Source organism: Heptranchias perlo, chromosome 2, assembly GCF_035084215.1.
Source record: "Heptranchias perlo isolate sHepPer1 chromosome 2, sHepPer1.hap1, whole genome shotgun sequence".
NCBI classification, from domain to species: Eukaryota; Metazoa; Chordata; class Chondrichthyes; order Hexanchiformes; family Hexanchidae; genus Heptranchias; species Heptranchias perlo.
In genome coordinates this window covers 18,018,480-18,034,635 of record NC_090326.1, presented here as the reverse complement: position 1 = coordinate 18,034,635, position 16,156 = coordinate 18,018,480, and the positions used below count along the sequence as shown (strand labels likewise).

General features: G+C 40.7%; 1 protein-coding gene across 1 annotated transcript in view; it reads right to left on the bottom strand.

The window, feature by feature from the left end:
* LOC137335415 (ankyrin repeat and SAM domain-containing protein 6-like) overlaps nt 1-16,156 on the bottom strand; it is a 38,840-nt gene that overhangs the window by 8,414 nt on the left and 14,270 nt on the right. The window contains exons 6-12 of the mRNA XM_068000765.1: nt 13,925-14,153; nt 10,710-10,759; nt 8,719-8,922; nt 7,278-7,455; nt 3,518-3,669; nt 2,454-2,637; nt 1,482-1,549 (exon numbers count right to left, since the gene is read on the bottom strand). Of these exons, the coding sequence (XP_067856866.1) occupies nt 1,482-1,549; nt 2,454-2,637; nt 3,518-3,669; nt 7,278-7,455; nt 8,719-8,922; nt 10,710-10,759; nt 13,925-14,153 (1,065 nt within the window). The remainder of the gene's footprint in view (nt 1-1,481; nt 1,550-2,453; nt 2,638-3,517; nt 3,670-7,277; nt 7,456-8,718; nt 8,923-10,709; nt 10,760-13,924; nt 14,154-16,156) is intronic.

The window sequence follows — 16,156 nt, the reverse complement described above, 5'->3', positions numbered from 1 at the left end:
TGCTGTGAACAGATCCTGTTTCATAGAGAAACCGGTTACATTGCTGATTTCAAGTGTATGGATGTTACCGCTCTGCTTGTTCTCAACAGAGTGAAGGATGTTAGCACTAGAAAATGGAACCGTTTCATACTTCCAGAGGGCCCAATGCTTGTGTTAGATGACGAATAAAGCTCCCTTTACTTTGTCCCAACAACAAAACAGCAATCCCTATTGCACCAGTGTGACATTTTCATTTACTGCATCAGTCAACCTTATGGCCTCAATGACAAATTTAAATATCAAATTAGGGGCAGTTATGTTGTGGGCCCACATACATCAGGCCTTTGAAAAGTCATTGTTTTATATTTAGTCCACATGTAAACCTAATAGCTACAATGCTGCTGTTAGTTTTACATTGCTTAAAAGAAAATGGGTTTTTAAGATCCAATTCTGTAAATATGTAAATATCAGAAACCATCACAAAATCAATTCTGGGTAGACATTCTGTACCAGGATGAATACTTACCATCTGGTTATTTTCACAGCTAGAGAGAGAAATAAAGTGGAAGACTGCAGAAAGACGAGAAAGAAAATATAGAAATGGGATACAGTACTCAATTGGACTATTCACAGAAATGAGTAAAGACACTGCTGCAAGATTCAGAACTATTAAGAGAATCACAATAATTAGAATAGTTTTTAAAAGACTCCCTCTGGAGGGCAAAATTAAAATGAGTACAAGAACCACCATTAGACCAAGCAAAATATTGTTGAAAGCAGAACCATGACCAACATTCAAAGACTCTGCTTCCCCTATTCCCAAAAAATCAATTAAAAATTAAAGAAATGAAAGAGGTTTTTGAAACAGTTTGAGAAAAAAGTTGTGAAAAAGCAAGATCAGTTTAGCTCACCTCTTAGTGAGCAGCTCAAGACCAGCATTGGCAGAGGTTTGAGAACTGGTTGCCTTCCTGCTGCATCTCAGCTAGGGAGTGGTATGTGACCTAAGATTTATGGAAGAAAACAAAGCCGAGAATTTCTGATAATGATGAAAATAAAAGTTGAGGAAAGGTGGTAAGCTTGAGGTTAAAAAATTGTTGAAATACAATTAATAAAACTACTGAGGTGGTAGAAAAAAAAGGGACTGATGATAAATCGTAAGCACAGTGACCAAAATGCTGGCCTCGGGTCTTTCTTCAATCTTACCAGCACACTCATTTAAAGAAAAGTTGAGACCAACTCTTTAAAAAGGAAGTTATTAACCAAGTTTGGTAAGGAAAATGTTTTAATAAATAGCAGTTGGAATTACGGATAGGCACATCTAAAGATGGAAGGAAATGTTCCTAATATATGCACTTTTGAAAGAATACAGCTTACATCAAAGTTGCTCTTACCAAATAAAGTATAACGGGAGGAGATTTACATGAGTTTTAAAATTCTACATATGATTTTGAATGATGTGCAGAATATAACTTCTGAAGAAAATTAAACAGAATTGGTATTACCTCTTGTTCCTCAAATATAGGTTGATATTTTTCCAGTGACAGCTTTTTTAGGATACTTGATAATTCATCTGGAGAGAAAATAATAGATCATGCATGTGGTATCAGCTGAGAGTACTTTAAATCATAGATACTTATTTGGACAAATAGTTGGGGCTCAGTCATGATACTGTAAAGTTTGAGAAGGAGGCTAGGTCATAAATATTGTATGGACGCACATAAAAGACAAGCCCTAAATAAGATAACACCTCCCTCATGCACAGCTTCCAGCCTCCAAAACAGAAAAAACAAACTATGACCCATATTTAAGACCTGCTCCAGACACCATGGCTTCCAAGGACATGGGAAATATGATTTTAATGCACTCTGGCTGTTTGATGTGCTGCAATCACTACACCCAGACAGGGAGCAGGGGAATCCAAAATAGACAAGAGACCTGCAAGGAGCAGGTGAATGCCACACCCCAAAGTAAGCTATCACTTGCCACAGTGGTTGTATAAGACAACTCGCCTACCTTCAACCCCCAAATTGTGGCCAAATTTCAAGGTTTACACACAACTATATACAATACATCAGATTAAAAAACAAAATGCCAGTCTTTCATTTTCATGAGTATTGAATTAGTTCTTCTCTAAAGTACTTTATTTGGATAACTGTCAACAGTTGATTTATAAGTTGCAATTGTAGTGTTAAGCTGTAAGTATAGTTCATTAATATTCTGCTTCATGCCTAATTCTTTAGGTACTGAACTATACGGCTCATGACCATTGTCTGAATATTGCCGTGCTAATAAAACTCGAGGGCTTTTCATCTAAAGGATATTTTCAGCAGTGTTGATGGCACGCCACACGCCGTGCATGGGGCGCCACACGCCATGCAATGAAGTTCTAGACCAGAAATCCCTAATGTCTGCCAAATCCCTCTGGAGGAAGTGGGGAAAAAATCACCCCCCCCCCTTTACACAAAATGAATTACCTTCATCTGTGAGAGTCCCACTGCTGGACCCACCACTGCTCTTAGACCGCTGATGTGAAGATGTAGATACTGATGATTCTCCCTGGGGGCTTTTAGGGGTGGGAGATGGCGATGGTGTCAGAGTAGGAGAGGTGCTCTTCGAATTCGATGATGTACCAGATGATGGACGCTGTTTGCCACATTTCTATATTAGGAAAATAAATAATTGGTAGATGATTTTACATTCTGTGCAATTCTGGTGTGACAATAGTTTAATACATTTGCAAGCACACGAATATTCTGGTGTTCTGTTCAGTGTCAAGCAGCTTGTGTTTCTTCTCATCAATGCAGTACAATACGAACATACGAAAATGATGGGCAGGAAAAGACCAGTTGATCCATCAAGCCTGTCCCACACCCATGATGCCTGGAGCACCATGATTTGACACTTCCTACCCCCCCACCCCCCAGCAGCCACATAACCTCCTGGGAGGGACAAAAAACCCAGGGCCAATAAGAGAAAACATAACTCTGGAAAATTCCTCTCCGACCCCCTTAGGCAATCGAAACTAGCCCAGATCATCATGATTTACATAAAAATTCAGTGCATAACTCACAGCTCTATGCATTTTATAACTGATCTATAAAGCTGGAGGGAAGGGAGCATTTGTGAATTTGTATGTTTGACTTTTTGCCAATTGGCATAAAAATAGTATGGCTATTTTAATGTGGATATAAAAGTGACCTTTCAACTTATTACATTGCTTTTTTCTTGCCAAAATAGATAAATAGATATTATTCCAACTCCATGGCTGTTCCACTGTTTGATAGTTGCCAATGCAGAAACTGTTGACCAAATTTCTGATTCCGTAATAATCCGGATTCTAAGAAAAGCAAAGCTATGAGAGTTATTTTTAAGAGTACGACCTTTATTGCTACTGCAAATAAGAATAAATGGTGCACCATTCAAAATGTCGTCTTTGCAATTCCCCAAGACTAAATTGCAGCTGTGACGTCCAGTCTAGTCTGAGCTGGTTGTATGACAGACAACTAACCAATTTTAAGCTAAGACTAGAAAAAGTTACCACAGTTGGAGAGGCTGGCAGTTCAGGAAGGCTAGTTTCAACAGAAGTTGGTTGAGGCAGAATCTCAGACCGGTTTGTTTTTAATTCAGGTAAACCTGCTGCTTTCCGCCTTTGGGCTGCAATTTGTGACAGGACACTATCTGCACTTCCTCCTGCAAAATATGAAGAAAGGAAAATTTACAAAGATGTATCTTTAAGGTTAAATTCCTAAATTGCTGGTTGGAAGGGGTCACTGAGTAGGTTACAGGGGTGTCCGTCACTCAGCTAAATCCCAATCTCAGCCATTGAGCATAAGCAGAGGGAAAACAAAACAGTGAGCAGCCGTCGGCCTACTCATGACTCTTTAGTGACACTAACTGAGCCCTAGAAGCAGGTTGCCTGTTTGTCCTCTTGACAGCAAAGCCACAGAAAATCTCAACGCTCAAAAAGACCATAGGTCCATCTAGTACATCTTACAGCTGTCCTAGCAACTGTAATTGATGATGTACTTCCCTTCACAGAGCTACACCAATGTGGCCTTGAAGAGATCCAAGGGACTTGCCCCTACAACCTCCCTTAGTGTGTTCTTTCAAGAAATTTACCCCTTTTCAGATTATACTAACCCATTGTTCTGATGTCCTTTACCAAATCAGGTGTGCTTAATTGATGATCTACACCCAAACTTTATTAATTTGAATAACCTCACACTCCTTTTTTTTATGACCAACCACTTCCTTAAGCCCTTCTCCTTTGATCACCTCACTTTAAACACCAAGTACAAGGAGCTCATGGATTTCTTTGTTACTGAGATCGAGACCATCCATACAGTTACGTCTGCTGCGTCTTCCCCTTCCTCTTGCCTCTAAGCTTACTTTCCTCTGCTTGAACGAGTCGTCACCTCTCAGCTCTGTCTCTCCCATAACTTCCAGCTTGAATCCCTCCAGTCTTGTTGCCGCCCTTCTCATTACAATGAAATAGCTCTGGCCAAAAGTCACCAACAATATCCTCTATAACTGAATGTGCAGGTGGGTCAAGTGGAGCAAGTATCAGTGGGGTAACATTTAAGGAATAGTGATCATAGTATCATAAGGTTTAGATTAGTTATAGAAAAGGACAAGGAGCAATTTAGAGTAAAAATACTTAACTGGAGGAAGGCCAATTTCAGTGGGTTAAGAACAGATCTGGCCCGGGTAAATGGAATCAAAGATTGGCAGGGAAAACTGTAATTGAACAATGGGCGGCCTTTAAAGCGGAAATGGTTCAGGTACATCCCCATAAGGGGGAAACGTAGGGCAACCAGAGCCAGAGCTCCCTGGATGACGAAAGAGATAGAGATTAAGATGAAGCAGAAAAAGGGAGCGAATGAGAGATGTCAGGTTGATAATATAAGTGAGAATCAGGCAGAATATAGAAAGTTCAGAGGGGAAGTGAAAAAGGAAATAAGAGGGGCAAAGAGAGAGTATGAGAATAGACTGGTGGCTAACATAAAAGGGAATCCAAAAGTATTCTACAGGCATGTAAACAGTAAACAGGTAGTAAGAGGAGGGGTGGGGCTGATTAAGGACCATAAAGGAGACCAGAGGGAGGCAAAGGGAATGGCTGAGGTACTAAATGAGTACTTTGCATCTGTCTTTACTAAGGAAGATGCTGCCAGAGTCTCAGTAAAGGAAGATATAGTTGAGATACTGGATGGGCTAAAAATTGATAAAGAGGTACTAGAAAGACTTGCTGTACTTAAAGTAGTAAGTCACCCGGTTTGGATGGGATGCATCCTAGGTTGCTGAGGGAAGTAAGGGTGGAACTTGCAACAGTACTGGTCATAAACTTCCAAACATCCGTAGATACGGGGTTGGTGCCAGGACTGGAGAACTGCAAATGTTACACCCTTGTTCAAAAAAGGGTGCAAGGATAAACCCAACAACTATAGGCCAGTCAGTTTAACCTCAGTAGTGGGAAAACTTTTAGAAACAATAATCCGGGACAAAATTAACAGTCACTTGGACAAGTGTGGATTGATTGGGGAAAGCCAGCACGGATTTGTTAAAGGCAAATAGTGTTCAACTAACCGGATAGAGTTTTTTGAAAAGGTAACAGACGGCAGATGAGGGCAATGTAGTTGATGTGGCTTTTATGGACTTTCAAACAGCATTTGATAAAGTGCCGCATCAAGAATGCAACCCATGGAATAAAAGGGGCAGTAGCAACATGAATACAGAAATGGCTACGTGACAGGAAACAACGTAATGGTGAACGGTTGTTTTTCGGACCGGAGGGAGATATACAGTGGTGATCCTCAGGGGTCGGTGCTGGGATCTCAGCTTTTCTTGATATATATTAATGACTTGGACTTGGGTGTACAGGGCACAATTTCAAAATTTGCATATGACACAAAACTTGTAAGGGTAGTAAACAGTGAGGAGGATAGTGATAGACTTCAAGAGGATATAGACAGGCTGGTGGCATGGACGGACACGTGGCAGATGAAATTTAACGCAGAAAAATGCGATGTGATACATTTCGGTAGAAATAACGAGGAGAGGCAATATAAACTAGAGGGCACAATTCTAAAAGGGGTACAGGAACAGAGAGGTCTGGGGGTATATGTGCACAAATCGTTGAAGGTGGCAGGGCAGGTTGAGAAAGCTGTTAAAAAAGTATACGGGATCCTGGGCTTTATAAATAGAGGTACAGAGTACAAAAGTAAAGAAGTCATGATGAACCTTTATAAAACACTGGTTTGGCCACAACTGGAATAGTGTGTCCAGTTCTGGACACCGCACTTGAGGAAAGATGTGAAGGCCTTAGAGAGGGTGCAGAAGAGATTTACTAGAATGATTCCAGGGATGAAGGACTTCAGTTATGTGAATAGACTGGAGAAGCTGGGGTTGTTCTCCTTGGAACAGAGATGGTTGTGAGGAGATTTGACAGAGGTATTCAAAATCATGAAGGGTCCAGAGTAGATAGAGAGAAACTGTTCCCATTGGCGGAAGGGTCAAGAACCAGAGGACATAGATTTAAGGTGACGTGAGGAAAAACATTTTTACACAGTGAGTGGTTAGGTTCTGGAATGCACTGCCTGAGAGGATGGTGGAGGCAGATTCAATCATGGCCTTCAAAAGGGAACTGGGTAAGTACGCGACAGAAAAAAATTTGCTGGGCTACGGGGATAGGGCAGGGGAGTGGGACTAGCTGGATTGCTCCTGCATAGAGCCGGCCTCGATGGGTTGAATGGCCTCCTTCCATGCTGTAACCTTTTCTATGACTCTATGAAGAGCATCCTGTATTTTTTTTTTAAATAACAGATTCTTCAACCGTTAATTTTATTATTTTTGTGTGTGTGGAAGCAGATTCCATTGTGGCTTTCAAAAAGGAATTGGATAAATATTTGAAGGGAAAATATTTGCAGGGCTACAGGGAAAAGAGCGGGGGAATGGGAATGGACTGCTCTTTCAAATGGCTTCCTTCTATGCTGTAACCATTCTATAATAGGATCTCTCTTTCAAAGAGCCGGAAGAGTTGGGCCCAATGGCCTCCTTCTGTGCCGTAAGATTGTATGATTTTTCTGCATATAGAAGTCTACACTAAAGCCTTGAAATGTTGTCCTTCCTGACAAGCACAAATGTTGACCTGAAATGACCTGCATCTTTTGAAAACAAAATATTGAGTGCAGAGCTCAAACTGCTAGATTCAATTTAATCTCATCAGGTCGGTTATCCACTAGAAGGCACTCAACATAGACACAAAACAGCTTTTGAAGAAGCTGACAAGATATCTCTCAGACCTGAGCGGTTATGTGGTTCACTGCTGCAATGTCTACTGATGCCAGCCACTCCATTAGATCCACCAGAGGAATGTGGAGAATAATTGAAATGTCCCGAGTTTGAGGGAGAAGCTGGGCTCCTGATAAGATTTGGAATAGGAGGAAGTGTAACAGATCTCCCCATCCGGCTGACAGAGGTCTGAAATAAATAAGCATATGTTAAATCAGTGCACAACATTTACTGTACACATTTTTACTTATTCTAAAATTCAATCCTTTCAGAATAAATCCCATTGTGGGAAAAAAAAGGTCTTTGATTTTAAAAAGTCGAAGACAACAAAGTTCTCCAAAATGTTTATGAATTAGGATGTCTAAGTATCTTAAGTGAAATAAATAAAAAAGTGACAACATGCTGCAGATTTTCAGATTTTTACAAAGATAGGAGGCTAGAAATTACTTTTGGCGCTATCAGCAGACAAATGTTTAACTTGTTTGAACGATGTTTGTCTGCCTGCTCTTTTAACAATGGCATTAACCTATTCATTTTAAATAGGTTAAAACTTCTGTTAAAATACCACAAGAATGTCACATGAATACACTAAGAATTTATCTTCCAACACTGGCAACAATAATTTCTACCTATAGTTGAATCATACAGACACAGTGATCTCACCTTTTGACTGTCCTGAAATACTTTAGACAGCTGTGCACTACATCTAGAGAAGATATCTGATTTGTAAGTTTAATAAAAACATGCATGTACAACCGTGCTTTGATTAAACCAGGTTAGCATTTTGGCTACACCAGAAAAAAAACTCCTAGTGTGGGATACTCAGTTTCTCACCCTGAAATGTGACAGCAATTAAGTTACAAGTGAAATAGTTAATTTTCTAAAAAGAAAATAAAACTACTTCTTGGGACAGGCAGAATATTCTGATAACCACATCTGCCGTTTGGGGCTTCAAATTTAAATTTTATGTTTTTTTATTAAAAGCTGGAGAAGTGGAGAAACTTACTGTGAAACTTGAATGGAGATCAATAAACCAAGATAAAGCAATTTGGAAATATTTATACAGTTGCCCACAGAACAAAAGTTCAACATGAGCCAGAGGATTTGAGTTAGTGACTGCAATTCACTCCCAGCTTAATCACTTGAGTTTTCAAAGTAACCCACTAATGGGATACAAATCATTTTGCACAATTCTTAGTCAAAATATGTTGGATTCAGTAAATTCTATGTAAATATTTTATGTGTAAGTTTTAATGAATGTTTCTGTGAAGCCAGTTTCCCACCCTCAACAGTGCCATTTGTCCTCAGTTAGGACACTTCCATGAATACAAGAAAATATTTAACGGTACTTTATACCATACTACTCAAACTTGCAGCAACATCCATTACTACCTACTGAAAGGCTTATCCTCGCAGGTATGTGTTAACAATTTAACATTAAAAGAATCTTACGATGTCAGAATTTCCACTGCTGTTGAAGTTGGGTTTTGCAAGCCTGCGAGGCATAGATAACCTGGTATGCTCCATTTTGTCCTCTTTGTTCATTCGTGTCCTGTCAGAGCTCCATAGTTCAAAGTTTGATGGAGGCAAAAATGGAGGAATAACTGCTTTCAGCTTGTCACTGGGAAGACGAGTGAAGGGTGCACCATTTCTCAACTGAAATAGAGGGATGTCTTAAACAAAAGCACAACTGATACTTGTTACAGCTTTAAATCACCATCTGAAATGGATTGTGTGCATTTTTACATTAATAAGTGCACATTAAAGATCCAAAATAAAATACTTAACAATACTTGGTCTACATTTCCCTGCATCCCCATTTGAACAGTACATTTACCAAGTAGAAATTATGGAAACCCAGTCATGGTAATTTTAATTTATAATCAAAGCACTTTTATCTTTTATTAAAAACAAATTATATGGAGAATAATGGATAGCAGGAGATCCCAGCAACATAATCTCATTTGAGGGATTCAGTGCAGTAGTGATTTAGCAGACAGTCCTTTCACTTGTTAGATATTTCTCTCCTGTTCCTTCTCAATTCCCTTTTCGCATGTTCTTCCACTTCCCTGCAATCTCACCATGTTAAAATCAAGACTCATGACAGAATCTCATAATTCACTTTATTCTTTACCAGTAGCTCAGAACTGTGGAACTTTTCTTTTTATTCGTTCGTGGGATGTGGGCGTCGCTGGCGAGGCCAGCATTTATTGCCCATCCCTAATTGCCCTTGAGAAGGTGGTGGTGAGCCGCCTTCTTGAACCACTGCAGTCCGTGTGGTGAAGGTTCTCCCAGTGATGTTAGGAAGGGAGTTCCAGGATTTTGACCTAGCGACGATATATTTCCAAGTCGGGATGGTGTGAGACTTGGAGGGGAACGTGCAGGTGGTGTTGTTCCCATGTACCTGCTGCTCTTGTCCTTCTAGGTGGTAGAGGTTGGGGTTTTGGGAGGTGCTGTCGAAGAAGCCTTGGCGAGTTGCTGCAGTGCATCCTATGGATGGTACACACTGCAGCCACTGTGCGCCGGTGGTGAAGGGAGGGAATGTTTAAGGTGGTGGATGGGGCGCCAATCAAGCGGGCTGTTTTGTCCTGGATGATGTCGAGCTTCTTGAGTGTTGTTGGAGCTGCACTCATCCAAGCAAGTGGAGAGTATTCCATCACACTCCTGACTTGTGCCTTGTAGATGATGGGAGTCAGGAGGTGAGTCATTCGCCTCAGAATACCCAGCCTCTGACTTCTTGCCTCTTCTCAAATTTTCCCTTCCTCCCTTCAGGCTTTTAAACCCTGCTTGGTGTCAGCTAATCACTATATCCTGAATCACTAGGTCTTCTCTCTTACTCTCTTCTACCTTAGCGTTGTCATAAACTATAGGTCTTGGTTCTTCACATTTTTTTTAAATTGAGTAATCAATGACCTGGGTAAAAATTCAATTCAGAAAAACAGATTGAAGGCATTCCCTGTTTTTGGATAGTTTCAAACTAGGTCATAAGTGTTTAGACCCATTGCACTTAACTAGCAATCTCACTGAGGAAATCCACGGTCACAACAGTGCTTTGGGGGATGTCTTGTGGAAATTGGGACAAAGGAGCATGTTGGGCCATAGTATGAAGAGTTTTCGTATCCGGTGCCAGTTTCGAGCACAGCCAATTAGAGAAGAAATTATTCTACACCACAGCACTAACATCCTTCACCTCGAGAAGCAAAATGATTCAACTATAAATTTGGGCAGGGGGGGTGGGTGGAAATCTCACATTTACTTGCCAGCTACAATTTCATCCAAAGTTACCGATGTAATTTTTTTGTAGTCAATCCTATATATTAATTTTTATAATGTACACATAGCAGTGTGATAAGAAACGTTTATATCATCCCTGAAAAATTCAACTTGTGATTTCATCAATGCAATATTACTGGAAAGTAACACTGCCCCATGTACAAACCTACCATAGTTGTGAGAAGAATGTCATCTTTTTCTGTACCAATATGGCCAAGTCCTATAAAGTAGATTTAAACAAAAAAAATTCACATGTTGAATTGTGTTAAGTTTGATATTGATTACTCTGGTACTCAAGCTTACTCAACCTATTATCTAGTAAACACCAAAACATACATATTAAGGTATAATTATCACAAATATTAATAGAAAATCTATCCCCTTATAATGTTTTACAACATTATTTTGTTACTTCAACTGCTGTACACAGTGCTCCCACTCCCACATAGTATAAACGTGCTGAAACAATTCTTTCAAGTAGGCCCAAGAAGCAGTTGTGGAACAAATAACACAGCCTTTCAATGAGCCACTGGATTTCCTGCCAGGAAGGAAAGAAATAATTTGCATTTATAGAACGTCTTTCATGACCCCAGAGCTCTTCACAAGACATGAAGTATTTTAGAAGTGTAGTCACTGTTGTAATGTAGGAAAATGCAGCAGTCAATTTGCACACAAGACCCCACAAACAGCAATGTGATAACGACCAGTTAATCTGTTTTGGTGGTGATGGTTAAGGGATAAGCATTATTTTTATTCGTTTATGGGATGTGGGTGTCGCTGGCAAGGCTGGCATTTATTGCCCATCCCTAATTGCCCTTCAGAAGGTGGTGGTGAGCTGCCTTCTTGAACCACTGCAGTCAGTGTGGTGAAAGTTCTCCCACAGTACTGTTAGGAAGGGAGTTCCAGGATTTTGACCCAGCGACGATGAAGGAACGGCGATATATGTCCAAGTCGGGATGGTGTGTGACTTGGAGGGGAACGTGCAGGTGGTGTTGTTCCCATGTACCTGCTGCCCTTGTCCTTCTAGGTGGTAGAGGTCGCGGGTTTGGGAGGTGCTGTTGAAGAAGCCTTGCCGAGTTGCTGCAGTGCATCCTGTGGATGGTACACACTGCAGCCACTGTACGCTGGTGGTGAAGGGAGTGAATGTTTAGGGTGGTGGATGGGGTGCCAATCAAGCAGGCTGCTTTGTCCTGGATGGTGTCGAGCTTCTTGAGTGTTGTTGGAGCTGCACTCATCCAGGCAAGTGGAGAGTGTTCCATCGCACTCCTGACTTGTGCCTTGTAGATGGTGGAAAGGCTTTGGGGAGTCAGGAGGTGAGTCACTCGCCGCAGAATACCCAGCCTCTGACCTGCTCTTGTAGCCACAGTATTTATATAGCTGGTCCAGTTAAGTTTCTGGTCAATGGTGACCCCCAGGATGTTGATGGTGGGGGATTCAGCGATGGTAATGCCGTTGAATGTCAAGGGGAGGTGGTTAGACACTCTCTTGTTGGAGATGGTCATTGCCTGGCACTTGTCTGGCACGAATGTTACTTGCCACTTATCAGCCCAAGCCTGGATGTTGTCCAGGTCTTGTTGCATTCGGGCTCGGACTGCTTCATTATCTGAGGGGTTGCGAATGGAACTGAACACTGTGCAATCATCAGCGAACATCCCCATTTCTGACCTTATGATGGAGGGAAGGTCATTGATGAAGCAGCTGAAGATGGTTGGGCCTAGGACACTGCCCTGAGGAACTCCTGCAGCAATGTCCTAGGGCTGAGATGATTGGCCGCCAACAACCACTACCATCTTCCTTTGTGCTAGGTATGACTCCAGCCAGTGGAGAGTTTTCCCCCCTGATTCCCATTAACTTTAATTTTACTAGGGCTCCTTGGTGCCACACTCAGTCAAATGCTGCCTTGATGTCAAGGGCAGTGACTCTCACCTCATCTCTGGAATTCAGCTCTTTTGTCCATGTTTGGACCAAAGCTGTAAACATTAGCCAGGACACTGGGAGAAAATCCCACACACTTCAAATTATTCCATGGGATTTTTTTTTTATATTCACCTGAGTGGACAATCTGCTCAAAAGATATAAAATAAACTAATCACTGTAACTTAATTTTTTATAAAAAAACATATTACATGGAACGTACAGCACAAACAGGCCATTTGGCTCAACTTGTCTATGCCGGTGTTTACACTCCACGTGAACCATCTCCCACCCTACTTCATCTAACCCTATCAGCATATCCTTCTATTCCTTTCTCCCTCATGTACTTATCTAGCTTCCCAAAATTGCATCATACCCTATGGTGGAAATCATTAAGTCCTGGAGACTTGTCTATCTTAAATCCCCATTATTTTTCTCCGTTACCATTTTTAAAAAACTTATATTAAATCCAATAAGTTCCTCCTCTTGACTTATTTTTTAGGTTCCTTTGTACTGCTGGTATTTTGTCCTCTTCTACTACTGTGATAATGGTAGTATTGGTCACCTATTGCAACAATGGGCAGCATCTGATTCCTTCTGTGCTGACCTGTACTATTAACACCGAGACAACCCAGTTGTGTTATTATAGCAGCAATTGGAAACAATATGTTCCTCAGGTGTCTCTGAATCAAGCAAAACACCTAAATCTGTATTGCCACATCTGCCAAGATGTGGCAATTTCATGTACAAGTAGTTTGCTTAGGATCTTTAAAGCTAACAAAAGGGGGAATATTATTCCACCAGTATGGGTGAGATTCAAACCCAAGTCCCAGAGATGAAGTAATTTTGCATAAACTCATTGTTCACTCTAATTCTCATGTTCACTCATTAACTTTAGTCATGAAAAGGTTGCTCAAAAGGGCAAGGGCTCTAAAAAAAAACAAATATGAAGTCCTGAGGCGGGGTGGGAAGGGAAATTAGAAAACAAGAATTTTTAGAAACAGAAGAGGGCCATTTGGGCCAACAAGTCATCTTTTTCATCAATCCCACCTACTCAAAACATTCCTCAATTCATTTTCTCTCGAGATCCACTGTGTCCTGAATCCATTTATATTGCCCGCTTCAATGACCTTCCCCAGCAACTTATTGCATAACTCGGACCCTCTGGGTGAAAAAGTTCCACATGACATGTGAAGAGCAAGAACTTGCTATGGATTTGTGAATGCAACCCTTGAATAATACAGAGCAACATGATTCTCATAAAAACTTAACAGGCACCCCATGCATTTCATGGAACGGGTACTTAGCCTGCAACAGCTTTAACACCATGTTATTGTCAGTTTTAATTAACTGTGACATAAAGGCTTTAACTGTATAATTAAAGATGATTTTTTTTAAATTACAAATTGCAGACTTTGTCATTTATTTTTCAGGCAACATAAAAATGTTTTTTCAAAATACATTTCCTCACCACTATCCTTGCTTTTTGATGGCCAAGCCATGTACGAATCAGTATTGCCTGTAGATATTATCAATGCTGAATGATTCCAATCATCCTTCAGGCTGGCTTTCATTGTTGAATCCAGTCCCACTTCAGGTTCATTTAGAAACGGGGTAAGCCGGTTTGTGGAAAAGCCATGACGGAGTGTCCTAGTCAGTTTCAGTTTACGGAATCTGTTGGACATTCTGTTCCACCAAGACTACACAGAATAGAGAAAATGGTCATTCCAAGTGACCAGCAGTCAATTGAAGCCAATTAAAAAGTAAGAGCAATTACAGAGAGATATTAATCTATTAAGTGAATGGGCAAAACTGTGGCAAATGGATTTCAGTATAGGCAAGTGTGAGGTCATCCACTTTGGACCTAAAAAGGATAGATCAGAGTACTTTCTAAATGGTGAAAAGCTCAAAACAGTGGACATCCAAAGAGACTTAGGGGTCCATGTACATAGATCATTAAAATGTCATGGTCAGGTACAGAAAATAATCAAAAAGGCTAATGAAATGCTGGCCTTTATATCTGGAGGACTAGAATACAAGGGGGTAGAAGTTATGCTACAGCTATACAAAACCCTGGTTAGACCACACCTGGAGTACTGTGTTCAGTTCTGGGCACCGCACCTTAGGAAGGATACATCGGCCTTGGAAGGAGTGCAGCATAGATGTACAAGAATGATACCTGGACTCCAAAGGTTAAATTACGAGGAGAGATTGCATAAACTAGGGTTGTATTCCCTGGAATTTAGAAGATTAAAGGGTAATTTGATCGAAGTTTTTAAGACATTAAGGGGAACTGGTAGGGTGGACAGAGAAACTATTTCTGCTAGTTGGGGAGTCTAGGACTAGGGGACAGAGTCTAAAAACTGGAGCTAGGATTTCAGGAATGAAGTTAGGAAACACTTCTACACGCAAAGGGTGGTAGAAGTTTGGAACACTCTTCCGCAGACAGCAGTTGATGCTAGCACAATTGTTCATTTTAAATCTGATCGATAGATTTTTGTTAACCAAAGGTATTAAAGGATATGGGACTAAAGCAGGTATATGGAGATAGGTCACAGATCAGCCATGATCTCATTGAATGGCGGAACAGGCTCGAGTGGCTAAATGGTCTACTCTTAAACCTATGTTCCAAGAGCATTAAATCAGCCAATTGATCTGCCCTGCTCTACTGCAAATCAATTAGTTTAAAAAGTTGAAGAATGGCTCATTTCCCACTCTAATACAAGAGGATGCCCTGTTCCAGTCACAAATCAATTACGATGCTGGATTGCATTGATTCATGGGAGATTGTACATTTGGGCTTATGCTAATGCGTGAAAACTTCAACGCAACTTCACCTCAGCAAAACCGGCGTAGTGTCCAAAACCGGTGCGTTTTGCAGACAGCGCCCCTGGTGGAAACTCCACGGCAATAATATTTAGGAAGTTCCTACATTAGAGCTATGTATATGATGGGTGACTGCATCTACCAGTTCATTTTCATTAGTCTTTGACTCATGGTGTAGCTTCATAGGAACCATTCGTATATCAGTAGAACATAAGCCGTGTCCACTTTGATGCTAAATTCTTAAGATAAAAGCCCTTTATTTGGTTACTTTTTCCTCCACAAAGCCTGCCATTATTTTTTCTTCCCTTTCGTTCCCATAGCGGATTTGTAGTTCAGTAGCAAATGCATCATAAATGCCCCTCTAGCCCAAGCACAAACATCAGTTCCCTCAGTATCTCACACATACAAAAAAAATCCATCATCCCACACACCTTTAGTTCAGAATTTCCATCTGTCTTCAGCAATTTAAACCAATTTTTTTTGATTGACATATAACAATGAATATCATTGTACCCCAAGTTCCACAGGAGCAGACAAAAAACTAAAACACAACGTACTCCCCCCCCCTCTCTCTCTGAACACACACACAAAATTTATTAACAGGCCAAAACGCCCTAACTTTTTGTTACCTGGTTGTCAACTGATGTGGGTGTGCAATGTAGAGGGTATTGTAGTTTTCTACAATAGAACTACAACTATCACGATGCATCTCAGACAGAATTTGTCCACTGCACCTAGAAATCTTCAGCACCAAAAGACAAATGAAATTTTCAACTCAAGCCCCAGGTCTCAAGACAGAAGAGCAGGCCTTTGTTGGAGAACTTCTTGCTTACGGAAATTTTACTTTAGGGATAAATTTAGAATTGTGTTTATGCAC